A 21,687-nucleotide genomic window follows, 5' to 3' on the forward strand; every position below is an offset into this window, starting at 1 on the left:
TCCATTAATTAATTTCACCATCATATAATCAATAATTTGCTGCCCATGCAATCAACATTTAGAATATATCATTGTCTTTCATTTATCTATATCTACCTCCAATCACACAATCTTATGCCCAAACTTGCAAAGATACAAAAACCTCAAGGACCCATTACTATTCCAATTTTGCCCATGTCTAAATTTTTAAGTAAACGAAATGCTAGTAATATTCCAACAACATTTTCCTTCATTTTTTTTAGTTGGTTCATCTTCTGAGGCAAAATTTCAGAAATCGTTTTATTCCATCTCCTGAATGTAAAATTTCAATTACATCATTCTATGTAATTGATTTCTAACCTTTCTACATGTTAAAATAAAATTAGGATAAACAAATCATAACACTATAGTTTATTTTTGTAACCGCTAGCAATCTTTTCCTTTTGACTTTTTTCAGGATGTTTATTATCTCCAAGTCAATTTTATAGTTTAACCGTTCATCCTATGTTATTACTTTTTTTCTTTGATATATAAATGATAAATTATTAGGTAGTCTTGAACTAACACGTGTTTGCAGTTTAAAACAATCTAAATCATCAATGTGTCATATACACTAACACTAATTGGTCTCATTGATTTGACTTTTTGTTCTAAATTTTGATCCCTATAATCATTCTTGAAAATAATAAGACCGTTGGATCGAATTATAGACACGTAATACTCTAGAACTACAGAATAATTAACTATCGGCATTACTTTTTCCTTTGAACATATATATATACACACACACTGAATACTTTTCCTTAAAATTGGGTACTTGTAGGACACCCAAGTCATTCTATGCAAACCCAAGTGCAATTCAAGTAAATATAACCCATCTCCCAGACAATGATTTCCATTTTGCAAGGAATGGCTTGCAGAGTTGGCAATGTCCCCCCCTATTTTCTCATCCCAAACACTCAGTCCCTCTCGGCAGTTAAGCAGCTTCAATCTCCCCACCTACTCTTTCTTCCTCTCATTCATTCCTTCATTCAATGCCTGCTCTTCATTCATAAAGCTCTCAACTTTGTCTCTACCAAGCCATTAAATTCCTCTAAAGTTTTCACCTTTCCGCTCAGAAATTAAAACCCATTAGAGAAGAGATGCCTCTGGTGAGGTTTCAGGTGAGGAACGAGTATGGTCTGGGTCAGCCTCAGCTGTACAAGGAGGCTGACAGAGAAGATCCCAAGGCCGTGCTCGACGGTGTTGCCGTCGCCGGCCTCGTCGGGATCTTGCGCCAATTGGGGGATCTCGCCGAGTATGTCTTTCGTTCTTTTGCTTCTGGTTTCTTGTACATTTCGTGTGTTTCTCACTACCCTTTTGAAGTTTCTTGCTTTTTCTGTGTGGTTTGGTACTTGGGTTCAGCTCATTGTTCACTGTGTGTGCATTTTACCGTTGGGAGTTTTTGTGTTTTTGGTTTGGGAGGTTTGATTCTGTTGCTGAAGTGAATGCAATTTGTGGGTTTTGGAGTTGCAGGAATTGGGTTTTTGATGGATGAAAGTTTGAGTTTTTTGTTTTTTGTTTTGTTTTGAATTATGTGATTGTGAGTTGAATTTCTGGTTTGCTGTTTGAGTTTCTGTTTCTTGGGATTTCTTTTGGTACTTGGGAAGGAATGAGAAAAAGAGTTGAGGAGAGGAACATGTGCAGGGTTTTAGTTTTGTACTGTTGGATCTTCTTAGCAGCTGTGACTCTCTGAAGTCTAGTTAAGAAGGACAGAAGGAGTTCTTCTTTGTGGTAATTTAGGATTTTGGAATTGAGTTGTTTCATGTAGTGGTGGTTCACTATATGTGGGGGGGATTGGGGTGCATACAGTATGCACTTTCAAAGCTACTTGACATGAAAGAGCGCTGGATCTTATATCTGTAGGTACTGTGTTGTCCTCATAGAATACGTTAGCTTTCACTTATACGTATCAGAAAGTTATAATATTGGGGAACTACTAGATTTCGTGGTAGTTTCTGTCTGCAAAGTAGAAGCTTTTATTATGGTTGTGGATCCTTAATACCTGTTGTCAAGAACCTTAGTGTATTGGCCGTTTTAGGGACCCTTCATGCTGCGAGATTGGTTTTGCAGTATCATTTAGATTACTGGAGAGGTACTTCAGTTATATTGTGACAATGGCACACAAAGGCACTGCTACAAAATATCACTGTGCAAGAGATGTCTCAGGTTTAATAACATTATAACATGTACAGCAAGTTCTGACCGTAATGTGCCTCTTAAGATTAATTGGCTGCTAGTTCTTCTTTTGGCTGGAGATTGATGTTAAATGTACTTAGGGAGAGCCCCTCAAGTTGGGCAAACGCCAAAACTTGTACTTCTAAAATACTACCTACTGCAGTCTTACGCTAATAAACTTTTGAGACATAAAGCATAACTGTGGATCTCTTGTTTTGGCGACCAAGTCTGAAACATAACCAGTAATATTCTCAGGTTGAAACATAATGATTATTCGCTAAATATTCTTTATTCCCAAGAGCTTAAACTGTTTGGAACTTTGGATATAGGTGAAGAATTACTTCATATTGTAACAACTGTTCATCATATAATATTGTCATAAAACGGTATTAACTTAGAAAGAAATTTTAACGTGTAGATTTGCAGCAGAGGTTTTTCATGGTTTGCAAGAGCAAGTAACGACTACAGCTTCTAGAAGCCATAAGCTGATGGTTCGCGTTCAACACATTGAAGCTGCACTTCCTCCCCTTGAGAAGGCTGTACTTGCTCAAACAAGCCACATACATTTTGCATACACAGCTGGTATGGTTCTTGTACCTCATGTTGTAAGGTGTTTACTTTAGTACTGTGTTTTATAAATGATTTGAGACCAGGTGTTTATACTTAAGCTTGTTATAGTCCAAGACTGAATCTGCAGAATATGTGTGACATTTAAATTAACTTCTCTTTGTTATATTTTCTTTATTGTGGAGATGGTTTTGTCTATATTCCATATGCTATTATCAATATCCTGATAATTAAATCATTAATAGATAGCAGTTACTTTGCAGGTTTAGAGTGGCATCCACGTATTCGAAGTGAAAGACATCATTTCATCTACAATGACTTGCCACGCTTTATCATGGATTCGTATGAAGAATGTAGCGATCCTCCGCGTTTGCACTTGCTTGACAAGTATAATTAATTTATTTTCTTTACCTATTTTTACATTATTTGGATTAGAAGCATGGTCAAGTAGTGAAGTTTAAATTTGTATTCTGACTGTTACATACTTACATGGTTGAACCTTCGCTTGGCATTCAGATTTGATACTGGGGGTCCAGGATCTTGTTTAAAGAGATATTCAGATCCAACATTTTTCAAAAGAGCATCAGCTATCTCTGATGAAGCAAATGCTGAAAAAATCCAAAGAGATAGGAAGGCTCAAAGAAGCAAGGTATGCAATATTGTTTTTGAATTTAGCTCAAAAGCCTCATTATTAGAGAGCACATAGATTAAATTCGTTGATAAGATCGTGTAGTGCAATAAACCATCACTGTAGTTCTCATGATGATAACTTCTGTTTCTGCTATTAAATTTTGTAATTTGTTATTGGGTTGTTACTTTAAGTACTTCCAATTTCTTTCTTGTCTGATTAAAATGTTGATATGGACAGAAAAAGAAAGGATCACAGCATAATGGAGATGTATCACGTTCTGCATCGATATCCAATCGCAGTAGCAGGTATCCTACAGATTCATAGTTTTATACTTGCGTACAAATGTGTAGATATATTCATAAGATAAAATGTGACTTATGGTTCCGTCTTTGATTTGATGGAACTAAAACACTTATGATCTCTGACTCTGCAGAATGCAACCTATTTCTTCTAATGTGAATCGGCAAAGCTCGCCTTCGCAAACTGTCTCCACAACTGACATGGCGGCATTAAAGTCTGACCTGGGAAACAATTCTAATTCTTTTGGTTCAAGAACTGAGTCAGGATATAATGAGTATGTTGCCCATTCAAGTTCCTCCCTGCAAGCCAAACAACAAGAATACAAGGAGTCCCCTACTTCTGAATCTGTGCATCATGATGATACTCTTGAATCTGTTTTGCATGATGGTGAAACTGTGTTTGTAGATGGTAACTCTCCTGGAAGTTCATTACAGGACCAAGTTACCTCTGGTTCATCTTGTGGTAAATGGGATGAGAAGGCAGAAATAGTAGATCCTACAGGTCAACAGAAGTGTTTAGATGAAACTACAGAAACGCTCCCTACAATGGATGACTCGGATGCACATGAAGGGGGAGCTGGTCACATTAAGAGTATTCAGCAAAACGATTTCCTCTTTGATGGCGAAAATATTTTGGAGCCAACCTCGAGCAGGAACCAAATTGATGAAATTGAAAGTGAACCAGATGAACCAGATACTTTCATGGATGCACTTAACACCATTGAATCAGAATCCGAAAATGATCTTGATTGTCAAACAAAACGAGAAGTGAAACATGTCCCTACTTTTGTCAACAAGAAAGGACTGGATGCAGTGCATGATATTACCATGGATTGTTTGAATCCTCAAACTCCAAGGTTTGAAACTCATACTGCAACATCTCACAGTTCCCCGGAAAGAGAAACGCCGGTGGATCTACCAAACTTAGCGTCATTAGAGAGCCCTGTCCCTGAGCAGATCCCTCAAGTAGTTATGGAACCTTCTAATTCAAACCACTCTGTAGGCTCTGATAGAACTGAAAATCTTGATGATTCAAGGTTAGAAACTGTTAATTGTGATTCAGCATCCTCTGGCTCTGGAACTACTAATGTGCAGGATAACATCATAAGCAGTTTACGTGAACCTCAAGACTCTCCTGCTGACATTTCCAGGAATAATTCAATAAATTTCTGGACTAATGGTGGCATGTTAGGACTTGAGCCATCAAAACCTCCTGATTTCACCATGGCAAGTCCTGTAAATCCAGCTAGCAGTAGTACATCTGAGACAATTGGTCTCTCAAATCATGCTTACAAGATTATAGTCGACGAGCATGAAATGGAACCAAGCATGTTGACTATGGATGATCGATGTAATGATAAAGGTCAAGAGGATGGTATCTCATCAGAGAAAATATCTAAGGGAGTTTCACCTACGGAATTGTATACAAAGCTTGGAAATATTGATGATTCTGATAAGAGCAATGGATTTGGCCATGCCATGGAGGATGGTTGGAAAAAAACCAACGCAATGGAACCTGGAATTGTGTTACCAGTTGCTCCATATACTAAATCTGCTTCCAATGACTTACATCAGGAGAATGATGAAAACTCTTCTCTGGTTTTCGGACTTGGTCGTAGGTTACTTGAGAATGGTTTTGGTAGAAATGTATCGTATGACAAATTTGAGCCTGCTAGTTATTTGAATGCTGGTGAATTGGAGCAGAAAAGCGAGCACCAGAGTGTAGTGTACCAATCATTTCCTGATACAGCCTTCAAAGAGCAGTCTGAGGATGGATTTGCAGTTCATTCATCTCCTTCTTCACCACCACTTGAGCACATGAAGATATCTTTCCAACCCATAAATGGCATTGAAACTTCCAAACTAAAACTGAAATTATCTGATGGGATTCAAAGCCATGGAAGTGTAAGAGACACGTTTCAGTCATTCCAGCTGATCCCAGAACCTGCTATCCCTCTGCATGAATTTGGTTCTGATTCTGACGATGACACCTTCTGTCGATCATCTCCTTACATATCTGATGATTGTGTTAGCCATCACTCTGAGTCCAATTCTGAACAGTGGGAGTCTAGTGAAACTCCGGAGAGAGACAACCATGAACTTTATGATGCCTTGCGTGGAATCTCATCAACGGAACACATTTCCAGCTCCCCAGAACTAGGGGAAATAGGCAGCAATGCCATTTATAGTGAAGGTGGAATCAAAAGTGTTCACTCTGAGAATGGTATGGTACAGTATCTCTCTGATCCTTTACTTGATCTTCCAAGCTTAGATGCTTTTAAACCTGTACTCCTGCAAGAACCAAAAGATGATTCTACACCAATGGATGTCCATGGTTTGAGATGTCCTGGGGAATCTACACCAGGACCACCACCTCTCCCTCCAGTGGAATGGTGCCTTTCAAAGCCTCAGTTAGATGCTACAGAAGAAAATCACGATGTATCTGAAGGTTTTAAACATGTACTTGATACAGACCTCTTGGGGTCTATCACCTTCCAGCAACCACCATTGAAGCAACAAGAAGTGAATGAAGAGCCTCTTTCTATTGAACCAAAAATCAAGGTATTGTCTAGTATAATCCAATCCTACTCATTCAAGTTATAAAAGTCATACAATTAAGAATAGTGGGGTATCAAAACTGCAAAAGAACATATAATCAAATACTTCTTATGGCAGCAGAACCAGCAGGTGAATGAACACAAAGAAGCTGATCAGGCTCTAAACAGCAAAGAGATAGACGAAAAGGACGATTTCTTACAACAAATCAGAACACAGGTCAGTGTGCCATCTCTATTGTAATTTGGTCCTTTCCAAGATCCTGAAAGTCACTTATCTGCTTATCGGAGTGTTTCTATTCATGTGCAAAATGTGCCTATATAGATCATAAATGCACAGTTTTTGGAAATAGACATGTGGTACTCTGGATCCTTAAAAGGCTTTTTATGCTTTGAGCATGTCTATGGTCATTCATTGCCATTGTTGATAAGTAGATTGTGGTAAAGCTTATGTTTTAATCAGTGCTTAACTTTTTCAATCATATTATATCTACCTTGTTGTGACCTTGAAAAAACTAGGCAAGTACAGTAAGTAATAAAGTAAACTATTGCTAATTTGTGCTCAATCTGCTGTTATGTCCTTCCAGTCATTCAACCTGAGACGCACAGTGACAGCAAAGGCAACAACTACGACACCAGGACCCGCTACCCATGTCAAAGTCACTGCAATTTTGGAGAAAGCAAATGCCATCCGCCAGGTTCCCATTTGCCCTTTTCTTTACTTCTCTTTCTTTCATTCTTTTAACATGCATTGTAGTACAATTCATAATTTAATGAAACTTGTCAGGCTGTTGGGAGTGATGATGACGATACCTGGAGTACTTAATCTGACCATGCTTGTTATGCCAGTCCATCAGAACAATCCTCTTGTAGCCGGAGTTTACAAAGTTGGCGGTGGCTAGGTTACATAGTATGTGAATAATTTCAGTTACTTCCTGTAATTAATCTTAGGGCTAGTCTTGTATTCCCCATTTCAGTAATTTTGATTGATTCCTTTAGGTAGAAAGATGAGATAAGTTGTAGGGCTGAGTATGATCGTTTATCTACAAGCTTGAGGCAACCATTTATATAAAATGCCTATAATGCCTGAATATATTGTTGTTGTTCCTTGAGCTCTGGTTTGTTGATATGTTCTTCTTGCTTTGTCTGTCAAACGTAAAAACAGAACACACGCATTAATGGAATATGTCACTACATGCAATTTGATTGTGTCATTTGCTTAGCAACCAAGAATCATGGAGAAGACACCTTGCATTCATATGGGTATGGAATGTTAATCAAGTCTAGTTGACCAAAACCAAATTCCTCAAGAAACTTAAAACTGGGAAATTCTGCATGCAGACTAATCAAATTGACATAGAAGCGTGAAAATTAAGTACGAATATAAAATTTTTGAACGTATAAAAATACAAGAAGGTGGAGTATGACGAACTTTTTGTGAAAATTAAGTCGAAGCATAATTGCGATTCTAAAGTCATCAGAATATAGAACTTAAGAGCCTTTTTTTTTTCCTTCTCTGTCTTTTTCTTCTCTTTAAGACTCTAGCATTATCAATAATATCTCTGTAACTTCTGGTGTTTAATTAATCTTGTTTTGAGCTGGCATTGCAAAGCTTCCAACCGGCACACTGATTGGATTAAGAAATTTAATACTTAGTTAACACATAAATTAATGAATAAAGAAGGAAAGGAAGACTTTCTTTTTCATTTGATTAGAACAACTTGATAACCAAAACCATGACAGCAGGTACTTGGTACTTACAACTTTCCAACTCCACCCAAAATTATATGTTTTGTATATGGGATAATATCCCAATTAAGGATGTGATTACGGTGTGTGTGGAATGACAATGACACATATAAACCCAACTGGATTCACCCATAAGTAATCGAAATAAGAGCTGCAACTTCTAAAAAACTTCTGCTAATATTCTGCTGATCTTTTGCTCTTTATTTTCATTAGGAAAAGAAGACAGTTTATTTCTAAAAGAAGGTTCTCCAACAATGAAAAGGATGCACGTAGATTATACTTTGTTCTTTACATTAAGCTTTTAACTAAAAGAGACTGGGAAAGCATCACAAAGAAAAAATGCATGCATTTCAATTTTCAAAGTAAAAGAAACCATGATATGAGGTACTTTGTCTGCATTATATTATTAGTAAAAGCGTTACAAATGAGGTTCCTTTTGCATTAACTAAATAAAGATTCCTTTATTAAAGAAATCCCATATCAGATTACTTTTTTAATTTACAAATAATTGCAAAGAACTGAAAGCAACCCCGACCTTAATAATGTCTGCAAAACTACAATGTCAAATGTCAAGCGAATGAAAAAGAAGCAACAAAAGTTAATCATCAACTCCATTTAAGACCTGAAAGGCTGAAAAGATGGCTTTGAAACAAGTGTTTAGCAATAGCATTACAAAAAAGTACGCAACTTTAATGTCAACATGTCCATGTCCATAGTTCTTCGGTCTTCTTTTCTTTGTTGATAATACTAGAAAGGATTAGGCATGCTACTGCAAGCTCACTTTGCTGACTCCGATTGCACAAAACTCATTCAAGGCATGAGTATAGTTTTGAACTTGGGACCTTATCTGTTATCTATTAATGGTTTTTAATTGTGGAAGAAAATTCGAACTCAAAAACCTCGGATATAGCCGTAAATGCTCTTAATAATTAGAAATACAATTCCCTCATAAGAGCCTCATCTTTCATTCATGTCCATCTCTTTGAGAGAGAAAATGCTCTCAAGTACAACGTTTGAAGATAGGATCTTCAGATATATAGGATCATGCGTGCGTATATTAGATGGACTCAAAATTAGTGTTGTGTCATGCACCTTATAACGAGTAAAAGTTTAGAACATTTAACTCAAAATTAATTGATATTTGTTGGAAAAATTTAAAATCAATCGCATATTTTATTAAGAAACCAATTTTCGATATGTAATTCTACATGTTGATTCTCCCTAGACACAGAAGTACGAGTAGAACATGTTCTGTTCGCCCATGCCTTGCAATGGAAACCATTGTTGGCAACAGTAGCTTTGTTAGATAAACAACTATGGCAAAGCCATTCGATTCTTCATCGATCGATCTGTCAAAAAGTCTCAGTTTCAATCTTAAAAAGTCACTAATCGATCCGCATGTAATATACTATAACTGGCCCCTTTTAATATCAAATTAGCACAATGTTTGGTAGTGCCAAACTGCCAATTAGATCAATTTGCACAGTAAAAGTTGAGATCGATGCATGCACTATGGCCTTTTGCTCTCCATAATATGCTTTAAGACCACCTAACTAATCCCCTTTTTCTCTTTTCCCAGAAAGTATTTATAAAGTTCTATATAGAGCTTCACCAGCACTGTTTACTGTTGGGGGGCTAAAGAATAAATAAGATCAATAGTACTATATGGTAGTGACATATAATATTCCATGGTGCACCAAAAGTAAATGGCCAAATGGATGGAGATTTCTCATAACATAAACAAGAAAAAGACTCTTGCTTTAGCTTTAAATCACTTTATCACTTTCTAGGGTAAGAATATGTACACAACCACAACTTTCATTAACAACAACTAAAAGGGCTTTTATCTCTTTATGCTCCTATCACTATTGATATTTGTCTGAGACATGCCTGAATTGAGACGTACTTTAGACTTTCTAGTGAATAACTATAATGTGTATCTGATTTCTGATACATTACACTAGTTGTGTATCGTTTTACTTAATATTACCATTCGTTAAATGAAATTATGTGTTGGAAGAGTTTAGACAAAGATTGAAAGAGATTTTGAAAATATATGCTTCCGATGAAACATCTTATATTAGTATGAAAAACTAGACCGTGATGATGTGGAGATATGATGTGTGCAAAAAGCTCATCCTCAGCTTTTTCCAAACCCACCTGCCTGGCTTCTTGGCGGCTGTCACATGGATTTTTACATGAATAATTCTTGCTTTTAAATTAAGCACTTCTATCCCATACCTCCTATATATATTCGTAACCTAAGAAGTAGCACACCCACCTTCCTTAAAAACCGATACAAAGTTTGACTCTCACATTTGAGAGCATAACACATCTCTCTCTTCGTGTCTCTGTCTCTCTGTCTCTCATTCTTAAAACTCCATGGCTGAGGTCAGCAGCGGCCAAGATGTGCCCGGAATTAAGCTGTTTGGGACAACCATTACATTGCAGAACAAACAAGTAGTACTAAAAGATGATGATGATCATCGTCAACCCAAGAAAGCCGACGACGTTCATGACCAAACGGTGGAGATGAAGAGGCCGGAGAAGATCATACCATGCCCTAGATGCAAGAGCATGGAGACCAAGTTTTGTTACTTCAATAACTACAATGTAAACCAGCCTAGACACTTCTGCAAGGGCTGTCAGAGGTACTGGACGGCCGGCGGGGCCCTACGGAACGTGCCTGTGGGAGCCGGCCGTCGGAAAACCAAGCCTCCGGGCCGGGAGTTGGCCGGTTTCCCGGAGGGTTGTTTGTATGACGCTTCAGAGGTGGTGCACCAGTTTGAGTTGGATGGGGTGGTGGAAGAGTGGCACGTGGCGGCGGTACAAGGCGATTTCCGACATGTTTTTCCGGTGGTGAAGCGGCGGCGGAGTGGCTCAGGTGGTCAAACGTGCAGCTGATCATTGCCTCTTGATATTTTTCGTCCTTGTATAATTTAGTAAATTTCATGAAAATGAAATTACAATATAATATGTATGCGTTGTGTTAGCCTAATGTTAAGGGTGCATATATACGAGTGGTGAAATATGGGTATTTAGTAATCATTCAATCACATATAAATGCAAGTGAAATTGCCTTTTTTTTTTCCTATTTTTCTGAAAGATTGCCTTTCTATTAATATATGGTTTAAATGATTCTCTCTCTGTCTCTCTAAATAAAAAAGGGCAAAAAAAAAAAAAAAATGAGGCAAAGACCTCTCAAACTCATTCATGCAAATGAAGCCGTAGGGAAGCTAGGTTTTTCTGATTGAATTGCAGCATGAATATTATAAAGAGACCTGGATAGTTGACCATGTTGGAAGGATAGGATCTACTTTGAAAACTTAAGAAGGGAGATATGAATTACAAGCAACCTTCTTGGTTCTTGTCAGGAAAATCTGAAAATGTTAATGTTTTTTGACCAGAAAAACTAAGATGGTAATTTGCTATTGCACATACCTAGATAACCAGGGGAAATTATTGTCTACAATTTGTTTACCTCTCGGCCATGATGTGTTAGCACGTCTCCACCAATAATAACTGGAGCTTTTGTTAGAGAAGCTTTTAATAATATTCAGCAACAGAATTTTTGTTTCATTTGCTACAACTAAAATCAGCATTCATATTATATAGTACAAAACTACAAACAAAGGAATGCCTCTTCAATTTACTCCGAAATTATCTCTTCTAATCTCTCAAACATTCCTGACTCCCCCGTTGATCCCAAAAGAAGGATGATAAACAATTTAAAACCATAATTTACACCATGCCATGTGAAAATTTGCTTCCTTCCTAAAGCACATTCGGCCAACTCCTGAATTTAAGTGGGGCGAAAGGGGGCTGTCATCTGCAATCTGCACCAACTGCTTCAACAACGGTTTTGAAGCCATCTCTTTCTAAGCATTCGGTCAATTCAGCCTAAAGAAAGAAGAGATGAGACTAAGCACATTTTGACATCAGAAGAAATTAAGGTTCATGTGAGCATCAGAAAATACCTTTATCTGGGGAATGAGAGCAGGCCCCCCATAGGCAAACGCTGTATAAAGCTGAACAAGAGTTGCTCCAGCTCGTATTTTTCGATAAGCATCCTCGCCACTAAATCAATGGCGTAAACAGATAAAGATTAGTATACGAAAACTAAAGTACCACTAACCCTGAATAGAGATGTCACTGAAAAAAAAAATACTAATAAAGGAATGTTCTCATCTTACCTACTAATACCCCCACACCCTACTAAAGGAATCTTCCCCTGATTGATAACAGATAACAAGTCAAAAAGTTACGAGCTCTGATTCATATATTCAAAATGAACCAAAAAGCTATCTCAAGTTCTATGTACACTCTACCTCAGTGTAAACATCATGAATAACAAGTTATACGAAAAGCCAACGTACCCTTGTCAACAGGTACATATCCTTTAAGAGTCTGGTAGAGGTATCAAATAGTGGTTTCCCACTCAAGCCACCAGCTTCAGAAGCCACTGGGTTTCTACTAACAGACTCTGGTCTTGAAACAGTTGTGTTTGATATAATCTAGAAACAAATTAAACAAATTTTTAACTTGCAATAAACAAAATTTCAAGAATAAACCCCACATACTGAAATTATAAACTCATCAGTAACATATAGAATACCCTATAGTCATCATTTCACAGCATGGGATAATGTAGCCAATTTTTCCATCTTTCTCATAAGTTGAGTAATTGGCCATTCTTCTTAACATATGCCAAAGAAAAAGCTTTTTCCTTTTTCCCCCATTTCTCAGAAATCTCAAGGGGGTGATCAAAGACAACAAATTCTTGAGATGTTTATAATAAAGTATCTATTATGCAGATAAACTTTGATTTTAATAAACCACGCGTCAACAGCAACATCTAAGCAGTAAAGAAGTCTTTTATAATTTTATTACTTCACAGAGTTGGCAGCCTAATAGTGCAAAAAGCAAGTAATATTCACATTTTGATAGGCATGATAGAGCATATATGCCAAACAAGGGTACTCATTAAGTTTCTGTTTAAAAGGAAACATACCAATCCGTCCAAGCGAAGGGCAAGGGCCACCTATATCCATACAGAAGAAAACCATGAGAGCACCATCTTAAGGAGAAAAGAAGTAATCAATTACAAGCATATATATACATACTGCAGCAATATCTTCAAGATCTTCTTTAGACAAATCTGGAGCAATTTTCACGAGCAATGGAGGAGGGCCCTCTTCACCCCATTGCATTTCATCACGAGCAGCTTGTACCTTCATAACAGAAAGTGTTACATTTTGCACTAGTTTTGTGAACAACGATATTGAACAAAAGGGGAACCATTCTTTGAGCTCCATACCTTCTTCACAAGGTCCTTTAACTGCTTTCTTCCTTGAAGCATACGTAACCCGGGGGTGTTGGGTGATGAAACATTAATCACCTACAAGGGGATAAGCAGATAAACAGTCAAATTAACACCACAGGATTAAACTCGAGAGTTATGGAGACACCAAAGTGCTGTTTGTGGATCATTACCAAAAACTTGAATTGCATTCTTTTGGACATAATGAAAATATGTAAATTTCTGACTACTTCAACAGCTTTTACCAAATTACTTCACGACTGTTGAAGGGTCACTTTTTTTGTTTTCTTTGTTTTCCCTAGACTTGCTTGTATGGCAGAACATCCATGTTTTGACTTAGAAACCAAAATACATGTTCAAACTATTGGGAATAAACTTGTCTTTAGTTGCAAAGCAGCACAGTATCCCTAACCAGATAAATTACTATGCAAGGTGAATCAGTAGAGAAGAACCTACCAAGTAATCGGCATACTGGGACAAGGAATGAACCCCTTGTACATAATCTGAAGCAGCATCTTCGCTTGTCTTATTTTTTCCAAGATTCACGCCCAGTATGCCAGGGCCAGATTTTCCTCCAGTTTTGGCTTCATCAGCTGACGAAGATGAAGTATTTGAAGTTTCATCCAACATCCTCTTACCATGCTGGATTCCCAACCGCTTTGCAACGGCAATAATTCCTTCACTATTAAAGCCACATCGATTGATGATAGCTCTGCATACAAAATCAAGTAGATTGATGGCACATAAGTCAGAAAAAAAAATTATTAGACGTCAAATTTTCAGAATCCAAAGAACATTCACCACCTTCCAAAAGTGAAGAGAAAATTTGTGTTCACACATGCCATATCAGAACAACAGAATAAGATAAAAAAAAATAAGAAGAAGAAACTAATGCTCTTACCCTTCATCACGCAATCTGAAGATACGAGGCTTTAGATTACCCTCCTGTGGAACAGGGGTTACAGAGCCAATCTCTACAAAGCCAAATCCTAAACCAAGTAAGCCATCAACAGCCTCGGCATTCTTATCAAAGCCAGCAGCTAGACCTATAGGGTTTGAGAACTTCCTTCCCCAAACTTCTAGGCCTAAATTAGGTGGATCTGGTCTCTTCTCCCTAGGAACCCAACCACGTGCTGCGGCTGAGACTCCCAGTCTATGAGCAACCTCTGGATCCAGAAGAGCAAAGAACGGATTCACAAGTTTGGTAGCTGAGAATAGCCATCCACTTCAAAATTTTGATATCCAAAAATTAGCAACATGTATAACTAAACTTAAACTTCAATATTTTATAACAGTTAGGCCATTGAACAAACTGACAAATCAGGCTTATATATTTTCTGCAAAATAAATATAAATAAGTGCACACAGGCAAAACTACAGAAACCTCAAAACATAATGAAAATCCAGATTTAGGTGTCTTGTTAAACCCTTAGAGGCTGCACACCACACTCTCACTGATAATAACATGCATTACAGGCTATTCTCTCTTAGCATCCGAGACATCTCAAAATTAAATTACGATTCCACAATCAAGCATATTACTCCCAATGTTTCTAGGTGGCAATGGAAGTTTTAACATTATTCACCAATCACCAACAAACCCACACCACTCGGTTCTCAAGTCATCAAAGGTTTTCCTTAATCAACATGGGTTATGCTCATACTTTGTGGTGAAATACATACAAATATTAAAGTACAGTAATTGCACACAAAAGCAGAGAAGTTGTAGTCAAAGACATAAAAGAGGTACCAGAAAGTTGCTTCATCTACAGTGCTTGCATAAGCTCCTCCAGCAATAACCAACCCCAAGGTGGCTGCAGTAAACAACCCCTAAACAGTTCAAAACAACCACAACCCACTTCAGAAACCAAACAACACACTCAACTCTTCCACCACCAAACAGCTTAAAACAAAACAATGAAAAGGCACCACTTTGGCGAAATGGGTTTGCATGAAACTGGAACTAACAACATTCCAATCCCCTAACTCTTCTTCCTGTGATCACAAAGACGCAGCCTTTACATAAAACACAAAGAGGGGCAATGAGAGAAAACATACCCTCTTGGAAAAATGAGGGATCTTTGGAATCTTTGGAGGGTTTTGTGCAGCAGAGGAGCAATGCCTGGCAGCTCCAATTGGAGCTGTGCATGCTGTTCTTCTCAGCACAAAGTCTCTCAGTAATTTTCTTGAAGCCCTTGCCGCCATGAGTTGAAATACAGAGAGAGAAATCAGAAAGGTTGGTTTGGATGATTCGAATTCAGAGAGAGAAAGATGAATATTTTGGGAGGGACAGAAGAACGGAGGGGGGTTCACGGCTGCTGGTGACGGCGGCTTATTGAAGGAGCGGTAAATAGCATAGAGATGGGTTTTGGCTTTTTTGGCGTATGGGCAACCGGGTTTTTAGATTTTATTATTTTTTTTTTTTTTGTTCTTTTTCCTTTTTATATACATGAAAACAAAATTATTTATATACCTTGAAAAAGAAGAATCTCAAAAAGGCAAAAAGTTTTCAATGAGAAAACATGAAATTGTAGACGTGGAATCTTCCTATACATGTGTATTATGCTCGTAATATGACTTAAATTAACTTTTTTTTTTAACAAGTCAATATTGTGAAAATTCATCTTCAAAACAAGTCTAAAATTTCACCATTTCGGTTCAATAGTTCAAGAAAGAACGGTTTAATTTCATCAATATTATACAAGGATAATTCTTGAAGAAAATAAATTAAGTTATAAACTAGATATCGTTTGATGACCTAAGTATATTGAGACAAAAATGATAGAGAGCTGTATACCAAATCGCTAAATGTCTTTTTATTTGATTGTTCTTTTACGATAACAAAATTTGTATAAGAAAGTACAAAATTAACAATTTTGTTAGTATCACATGTTGAAGTAGGTCTCCAAATTTGAATAATGTACTAGAGATTTACTCGATCTATAGAAGTCTAGAGCATTTATACATGTTCATCCATTAATCATATATATGATTATCTAAATAATCACGACTATTTACTCAAGTATGCATTAAATTTGACATTGTCAATACTTGATTTGTAAGAGAAACAAGTCAAGCTCACTCATGATCTTTCGTTGTTAGATGATTCCCAAAACCTATTACAATACTCAATTAACTTAGCTCAACTGGTTTGTACATAAAGTCATAACTTACTTTCTCTGTATAAAGTAGTGGTACATGAAGTCGCTCTTGCGACGGTGCGATCAGTACATAAGCTTGCCCGGGCCGGGTGTGAGGCGGCTCAGCCACCTCAAACGTCTGTACTCTGTAGTACACTTCTGATAATTTATTGTTGCGAGTGCAAGTCATGCATATTGATCGATCGAGATTACTTATACATTCCAATATATATGTACGTCATTTGCTTATTATTGGCACCTCCACACCCAAACACAATACAGATCAATTACCAGAAAGGCAGAAAGGCAGGCATCATATCTATGATCAGGCAAAGAAATCCGAATCTTTTTTTTTTTTTTGGTTACATGTGTTAATCTATTTTGCACCAAACACCCTCATTATTTCTAATAACTCCACCAGCATCTATATTTCTAATAACTCCACCAGCATCTATCTGGCCTTTATCATTCCTAGAACCATTCACATTAAGTTTAAAGTGGTCTCGATCTGTCAGGTTTCTTCCAACCGATCATTTCCGAATATATGCCATTATATTAATATCCTGCAATATTAGGTGATATATATAAAGTTCCGAATCACTTTTGCAGTTTGCTCACAGTGGCCGGCCAAGGAACACAGAACCTTTTTCTTTATGGTTAGCCATCATGCATGGAATTATAATGAAGCTCAAACTCGACTAATTGATTCTCCATAAAATAAAAATGGCATTGCTATCTGCAGCTAATATCGTAGTATATATAAAATTACTTGAGCATAAGTTGAAAATTAGGGCTTAGCTCTTAGGATTTGAAAGAACTCAAAGTATTGTGTTGGATCTATACTCAACACCATAAGAAAAAAATAGGAAAAAAAAAATATATCATACTATTTTACATGCATAAGGAAATACTTCATTGATCCATCTATTAAACCAATGTGGCAAAAAATTAATCTCATTTGAGAACAATACAAAAACTAAACCAACTTTCCAGTAAAACTATACCCTCCACCTGGAGCCTGCTGGCGGCATCAGCTTGGGAGCTGTGAGCAAATTTGAGGAGGGACACGAAGCAAACGGCAGAGGCAGCAAGCCTAGTAGAACTATGTTTTGTCATTATTGTTAATTAAACGTTTGCTTATTTTTCTTGTTTTGTTGAATATCAACCAAGAGGAGGACAAGATCGAGTGCATAGCTACATGCAGACTAATTAGAGGAAGGAATTTTTCTATATTAGGAAAAACTTACGTATTTTTTGGGAATTTGCTTTGTGCTAGCTTTTGTTTGTTATGACCCGTTATCCAGACCTTAAATATTGATCCGTGTCCTACAGTATATTTAGCATCCAAACAATGATTCGATATTTCAGGACCCATATTTTCCATAAAAACACCCATTTTCATTTTCCAAAAAAGGGTGGTCGTGTTGACACGGTTTGCAAAGAATTAGGTTTCCACGGGTTCATAAACCATCGCTTCACGGCGGTACCGGTTTAAGAAGCTCATGAAACTTTCAAACTTTGTGTACTATCGGTCAAGAAGCCTCAGTTGATATTGTTGCTGGAGCACTTTCACATATCCTTTCTCCAGTAGCACTTCTATAGTCCTAAAATAGAAGATGAACCTGAAGAAGCTCCTTAAGTCTATTCTCTCCCATTGGTGGCTGAAACAACGGCCAGTTCATTTTGGCATCAAAACTAGAGATGCATAACCACTTAAATTATCATGGATTTTTCTGAAAATCTAAATGATTAGTCATATCTTTCATTTTATTCTCATACTCAAAAGACGGAGCTACAAGCTTCATAATTCGGCAGAACATCTAGGTTAGTTAGGGATGCTCAACAAATTGGTACTAACAAGTAACAAGGCACATGCCTGTGCAAATCTCTTGATAATGAGCTTATTATCATTTCTTCAGAAGAATATAATCCGAAGTGTGTAAACGACACATAAATCACATGGAGCTTAAATCTGTACACTTATTCATAATGTAAGAAATGATCGACTGATAACAACTTATTCGATGTCGCCATCCGGGGTGAGTCCAAGCTCCTTGAGCACCTCAGGGCACTCAGGAGCAGCTTCCTTCTTCATGAAGCCAAGAGGGTTCGGAATGCGCACCGGTCCGGCAATTCCATTGTGTTTTGTGAGACTAATCCTCGCGCTGGTCTGTTGGTGTAAGTCGTGGTTAATCTCGTTGCAGTCCTCGTTGGGGCTGCTCACCAGGACGACCTCGCAATCCTCCTCCTCATGGTCACTATCCACTTCAATTGAGTACCTTCCTTGCTCGTTGGTCTCGGCCTCCTTGCTGTATGTTATGCTACCACTTTCGCGGTCCTTGCATTCCAACTTCACCTTTGCACCTGCCATCGAGAATGGTTGCTTGCATTGTAAGAAACTGAAGATATATTTGCTCGATTAATTTAAGCTTAATGTATACCAACCTTGTATAAGCTCGCTGATTCTGGTGATGAACTGGATGCGGCAGCTGTCACAAAAGACTACGCCTTCAATCTGGAGTGTTGTCTTGTCTTCGCTGTAAGCGTTGTTGATGAAGGACAAGAAGCAAAGGGCTGAAGCGAGGATGATAATACTAGACTTGGCCATTGTTAAATAATTACTGCTAGTTTAAAATTGCTTGGAGATCAAATCAATCAGAGGATCGAGGACTATATATTAGAGAAAGAAGGGTTCCTTTTTATAAGGGAGAAGACTACGTAGATTGTGGAAGATTTGTTTTGGATTTCTGTTAGTAGTTACTAGTCTGAGGTTCCCATCTTCATACCTTCTTGTTATGTTTAAGACCTCACTATATCTATTGTAATTTTCTTACTTGTTTATATGTGGCTGAGACAATTATTTTGACTCGCTCTTTTGCTCCTTAAGTCACGATCTGCCTTAGAAACTGTTAATGAGTAGAAACTACTCATTACCTATACTAAAGCGCTAGCTCCCCGTGAACAGAAACTCTCAAATTGATTTACTTTTTTGCCCCTCATTGTTTCTTTATTACAATGCTGCCATTCGACTTTCATAGAGTGAGAGAGACTGGGAGATAGATAGAGGTCTTTTGGGTCTTCCGCGAGAGACATGCACCGAAAGAACTCAAAGAAGAAGAGGGAAATTCACATCACTAGACTGATCGGAGAGAGAAGGAGAAGCATCTTTTTGATAGTACAAATATAAGAGAAGAAGAAAAGGGAGACGAAAATCGAAGGAAAGCAGAGGCAGAGATTGAAGGAATTCAGTAGGTAGAAATTGAAGGACAAGTTTGAAAATATTGGATCAGAGGGTTGCTTTATATTAGAAATAGAAGAAAATGCTTAAAATTTTCGTTAAAGACATGAGTATATGAAAAAAGCTAGCTTTAGTGATAGTAATTGATTGCTGTTTCAGTAACAATTAAATTAAAAGACCTTTCAGGTTGTGTGTTTGAACTATCAATATATGCCATTTTAGTTTAATATGAAAGCTTATGTCTGCTGTTTCTTATAGTATGTTGAGTTCATTTTTTTATCTAATGGATGGAAAGTCATCATTGAATTAGTATTTTGCAATTGTGTAGATACTTTTGAAGATCAAACGTGAAAGAAGAAAAGAAAACAAAGCTTTGACTATGGAATTGTTGGCTGTGGCATATTCGTCCCGTGCAGCCAAAATTGAGGAGATTATATATAGGCTGGACCTGCTGGAATTTTCAGCCACACATAAGTATTCTCTTGCATCTAATTCCACTTGCAATGTGGAAGAGGCTGGTGATCTGTACAAGGCAGAAATGGAGGAATATATGCATAGATTTGATAATGGAAGAATTAGACAAAGAGAAATATAACTAATGCATGCACCCTATCAGGTACGCTTTGTTTTTCAGTTCAACTTTATTCTCATTTTAGTATCTTCTGATTTAGAACTATCAAGAAGTAGGGTCAGGATCCTTAAGTTTCACACATTAGGAAACTGACCATGTTCCATATGTGGATATCAAGCTAATCATGTTAATACTAATGTCTTTTCCAATTTCATTCATTGATGTGCTTCTCTGTCAAATTGCAGTGAAGTTGATTCCACAGTAGCATCCTTCTCTGGAGGAGCAATTGGACTGATCTTAGCACTGACAGTGGTTGAGAACACATTTTGGTCAATTTGTTTTGACATTGACAAAATATGATAGGGAAATTATGTTAAAAAGAAAAATGAGAGTATAGAGGGATAAATACATGGCCTAATGCAAATCCTGTGCAAGTATGGAGTGAGTTGATATCCGACATTGAATTTTTTTTTTCCAAAGGTCAACAAGGATGGTGAAGAGTATGGTGGAGGCTGAGATTTAAAAGATTTCGTAAATTTCATCAATGAGAAATGTGGGACTAGCAGAGATGCGAAAGGACAACTTACTTCCAAAGTTAGTACCATTTTAAACCAATGAACATATCTCATCAGTTTCCTTACCAATTGTCTTCTCTTAAGCATGTACGTTAGAATAGTCTTAAGTTTGGATGAGTTGGTGAAGAAGTTTGTGAACCGGCTTTTATGATATGTAAAACGATAGCATATTCGGCAAGCATTATAAGATTGTAATTTCTACTCTATCACCTATAAAAACACAAATCCGCAGCATCGCTCAGGCGAACTTTCTAGTTTATTTCTAAGTCATGATCTGCCTTAGAATGTAACCATAGACAATGGGTTTAAATATACAGGAAAAGAAGTTTCGAGTAGAAACTACTATTGACACTCTGAACTACGGAAGAAATCATTATATACACTCCAAATTTCTTTATTTAAATTTTTTCTAGACTCACGAAATCAGTAAAGAAGATCAAAGATTGAGAAGAATTAAAAGAATACCGTAAAGATAAATGCTATGAACCACCAGAAATATAATCATGATATGAGATATATTTCTGCAAGAACACAAGCACAAATATCATGTCTTGTAAATTTTCTTTGTTTGAGTTTGAACATTTAAAAAACTTGTAAGTTTCATCAAAAAGTTTTTATCAACACGGTATCTCAATTTTTTTACACCTGCACTCCCATGACATCTCTCAATGTGTCAATCCACGCAAAACTCCATTTCTATTCAAAATTTTCATATACGTTTAATCTAACCATTGGACCACTAGAGCCATTATTTCATTTAAGGGATCAACAAGCATTTTCTAATCACATTTACTGGTGGCCTAGTGCGAAAATAACTGACATGAGTTTCTTATAATCTAATATTTC

The 21,687-nt window shown here is 37.1% G+C and overlaps 4 protein-coding genes and 1 long non-coding RNA gene across 6 annotated transcripts; 3 read left to right on the plus strand and 2 right to left on the minus strand.

Annotated features, from left to right (window-relative positions):
- Positions 1 to 875: 875 nt before the first annotated feature.
- On the plus strand, positions 876 to 7,391 carry LOC133729468 (protein SCAR3). 2 transcript variants are annotated; one of them, XM_062157001.1, is made up of 9 exons: positions 876 to 1,276; positions 2,615 to 2,778; positions 3,027 to 3,150; positions 3,280 to 3,412; positions 3,632 to 3,699; positions 3,828 to 6,255; positions 6,370 to 6,468; positions 6,836 to 6,946; positions 7,036 to 7,391. In XM_062157001.1, the coding sequence occupies exons 1-9, from the start codon at positions 1,122 to 1,124 to the stop codon at positions 7,072 to 7,074; spliced, it is 3,321 nt and encodes a 1,106-aa protein (XP_062012985.1). In that variant the 5' UTR covers positions 876 to 1,121; the 3' UTR covers positions 7,075 to 7,391. The 2 variants fall into 2 exon arrangements, with proteins under 2 accessions (XP_062012985.1, XP_062012986.1); XM_062157002.1 differs by having other exon boundaries at positions 6,373 to 6,468.
- Positions 7,392 to 10,244: 2,853 nt separating this feature from the next.
- Positions 10,245 to 11,091, plus strand: LOC133729470 (dof zinc finger protein DOF1.5). Its single transcript, XM_062157004.1, has one exon. The coding sequence runs from the start codon at positions 10,380 to 10,382 to the stop codon at positions 10,899 to 10,901; it is 522 nt and encodes a 173-aa protein (XP_062012988.1). The 5' UTR covers positions 10,245 to 10,379; the 3' UTR covers positions 10,902 to 11,091.
- A 404-nt stretch (positions 11,092 to 11,495) lies between these two features.
- On the minus strand, positions 11,496 to 15,699 carry LOC133729469 (dihydroorotate dehydrogenase (quinone), mitochondrial). The gene is made up of 11 exons (XM_062157003.1): positions 15,376 to 15,699; positions 15,068 to 15,147; positions 14,219 to 14,542; positions 13,774 to 14,029; positions 13,315 to 13,395; positions 13,121 to 13,228; positions 13,009 to 13,038; positions 12,374 to 12,511; positions 12,191 to 12,228; positions 11,975 to 12,074; positions 11,496 to 11,897 (listed from the first exon to the last, which is right to left on the minus strand). Exons 1-11 carry the CDS (start codon positions 15,520 to 15,522, stop codon positions 11,823 to 11,825), a joined length of 1,377 nt encoding a protein of 458 aa, XP_062012987.1. The 5' UTR covers positions 15,523 to 15,699; the 3' UTR covers positions 11,496 to 11,822.
- A 2,645-nt stretch (positions 15,700 to 18,344) lies between these two features.
- LOC133729471 (olee1-like protein) lies at positions 18,345 to 19,219 on the minus strand. The gene is made up of 2 exons (XM_062157005.1): positions 18,903 to 19,219; positions 18,345 to 18,821 (listed from the first exon to the last, which is right to left on the minus strand). The coding sequence occupies exons 1-2, from the start codon at positions 19,063 to 19,065 to the stop codon at positions 18,475 to 18,477; spliced, it is 510 nt and encodes a 169-aa protein (XP_062012989.1). The 5' UTR covers positions 19,066 to 19,219; the 3' UTR covers positions 18,345 to 18,474.
- Positions 19,220 to 19,349: 130 nt separating this feature from the next.
- LOC133729472 (uncharacterized) lies at positions 19,350 to 21,100 on the plus strand. The gene is made up of 3 exons (XR_009856379.1): positions 19,350 to 19,709; positions 20,024 to 20,311; positions 20,512 to 21,100. It is a non-coding gene; the product is annotated as an uncharacterized LOC133729472 (long non-coding RNA).
- The last annotated feature ends 587 nt before the right edge of the window (positions 21,101 to 21,687 follow it).

Source organism: Rosa rugosa, chromosome 2, assembly GCF_958449725.1.
Source record: "Rosa rugosa chromosome 2, drRosRugo1.1, whole genome shotgun sequence".
In the NCBI taxonomy this organism is placed as follows: domain Eukaryota; kingdom Viridiplantae; phylum Streptophyta; class Magnoliopsida; order Rosales; family Rosaceae; genus Rosa; species Rosa rugosa.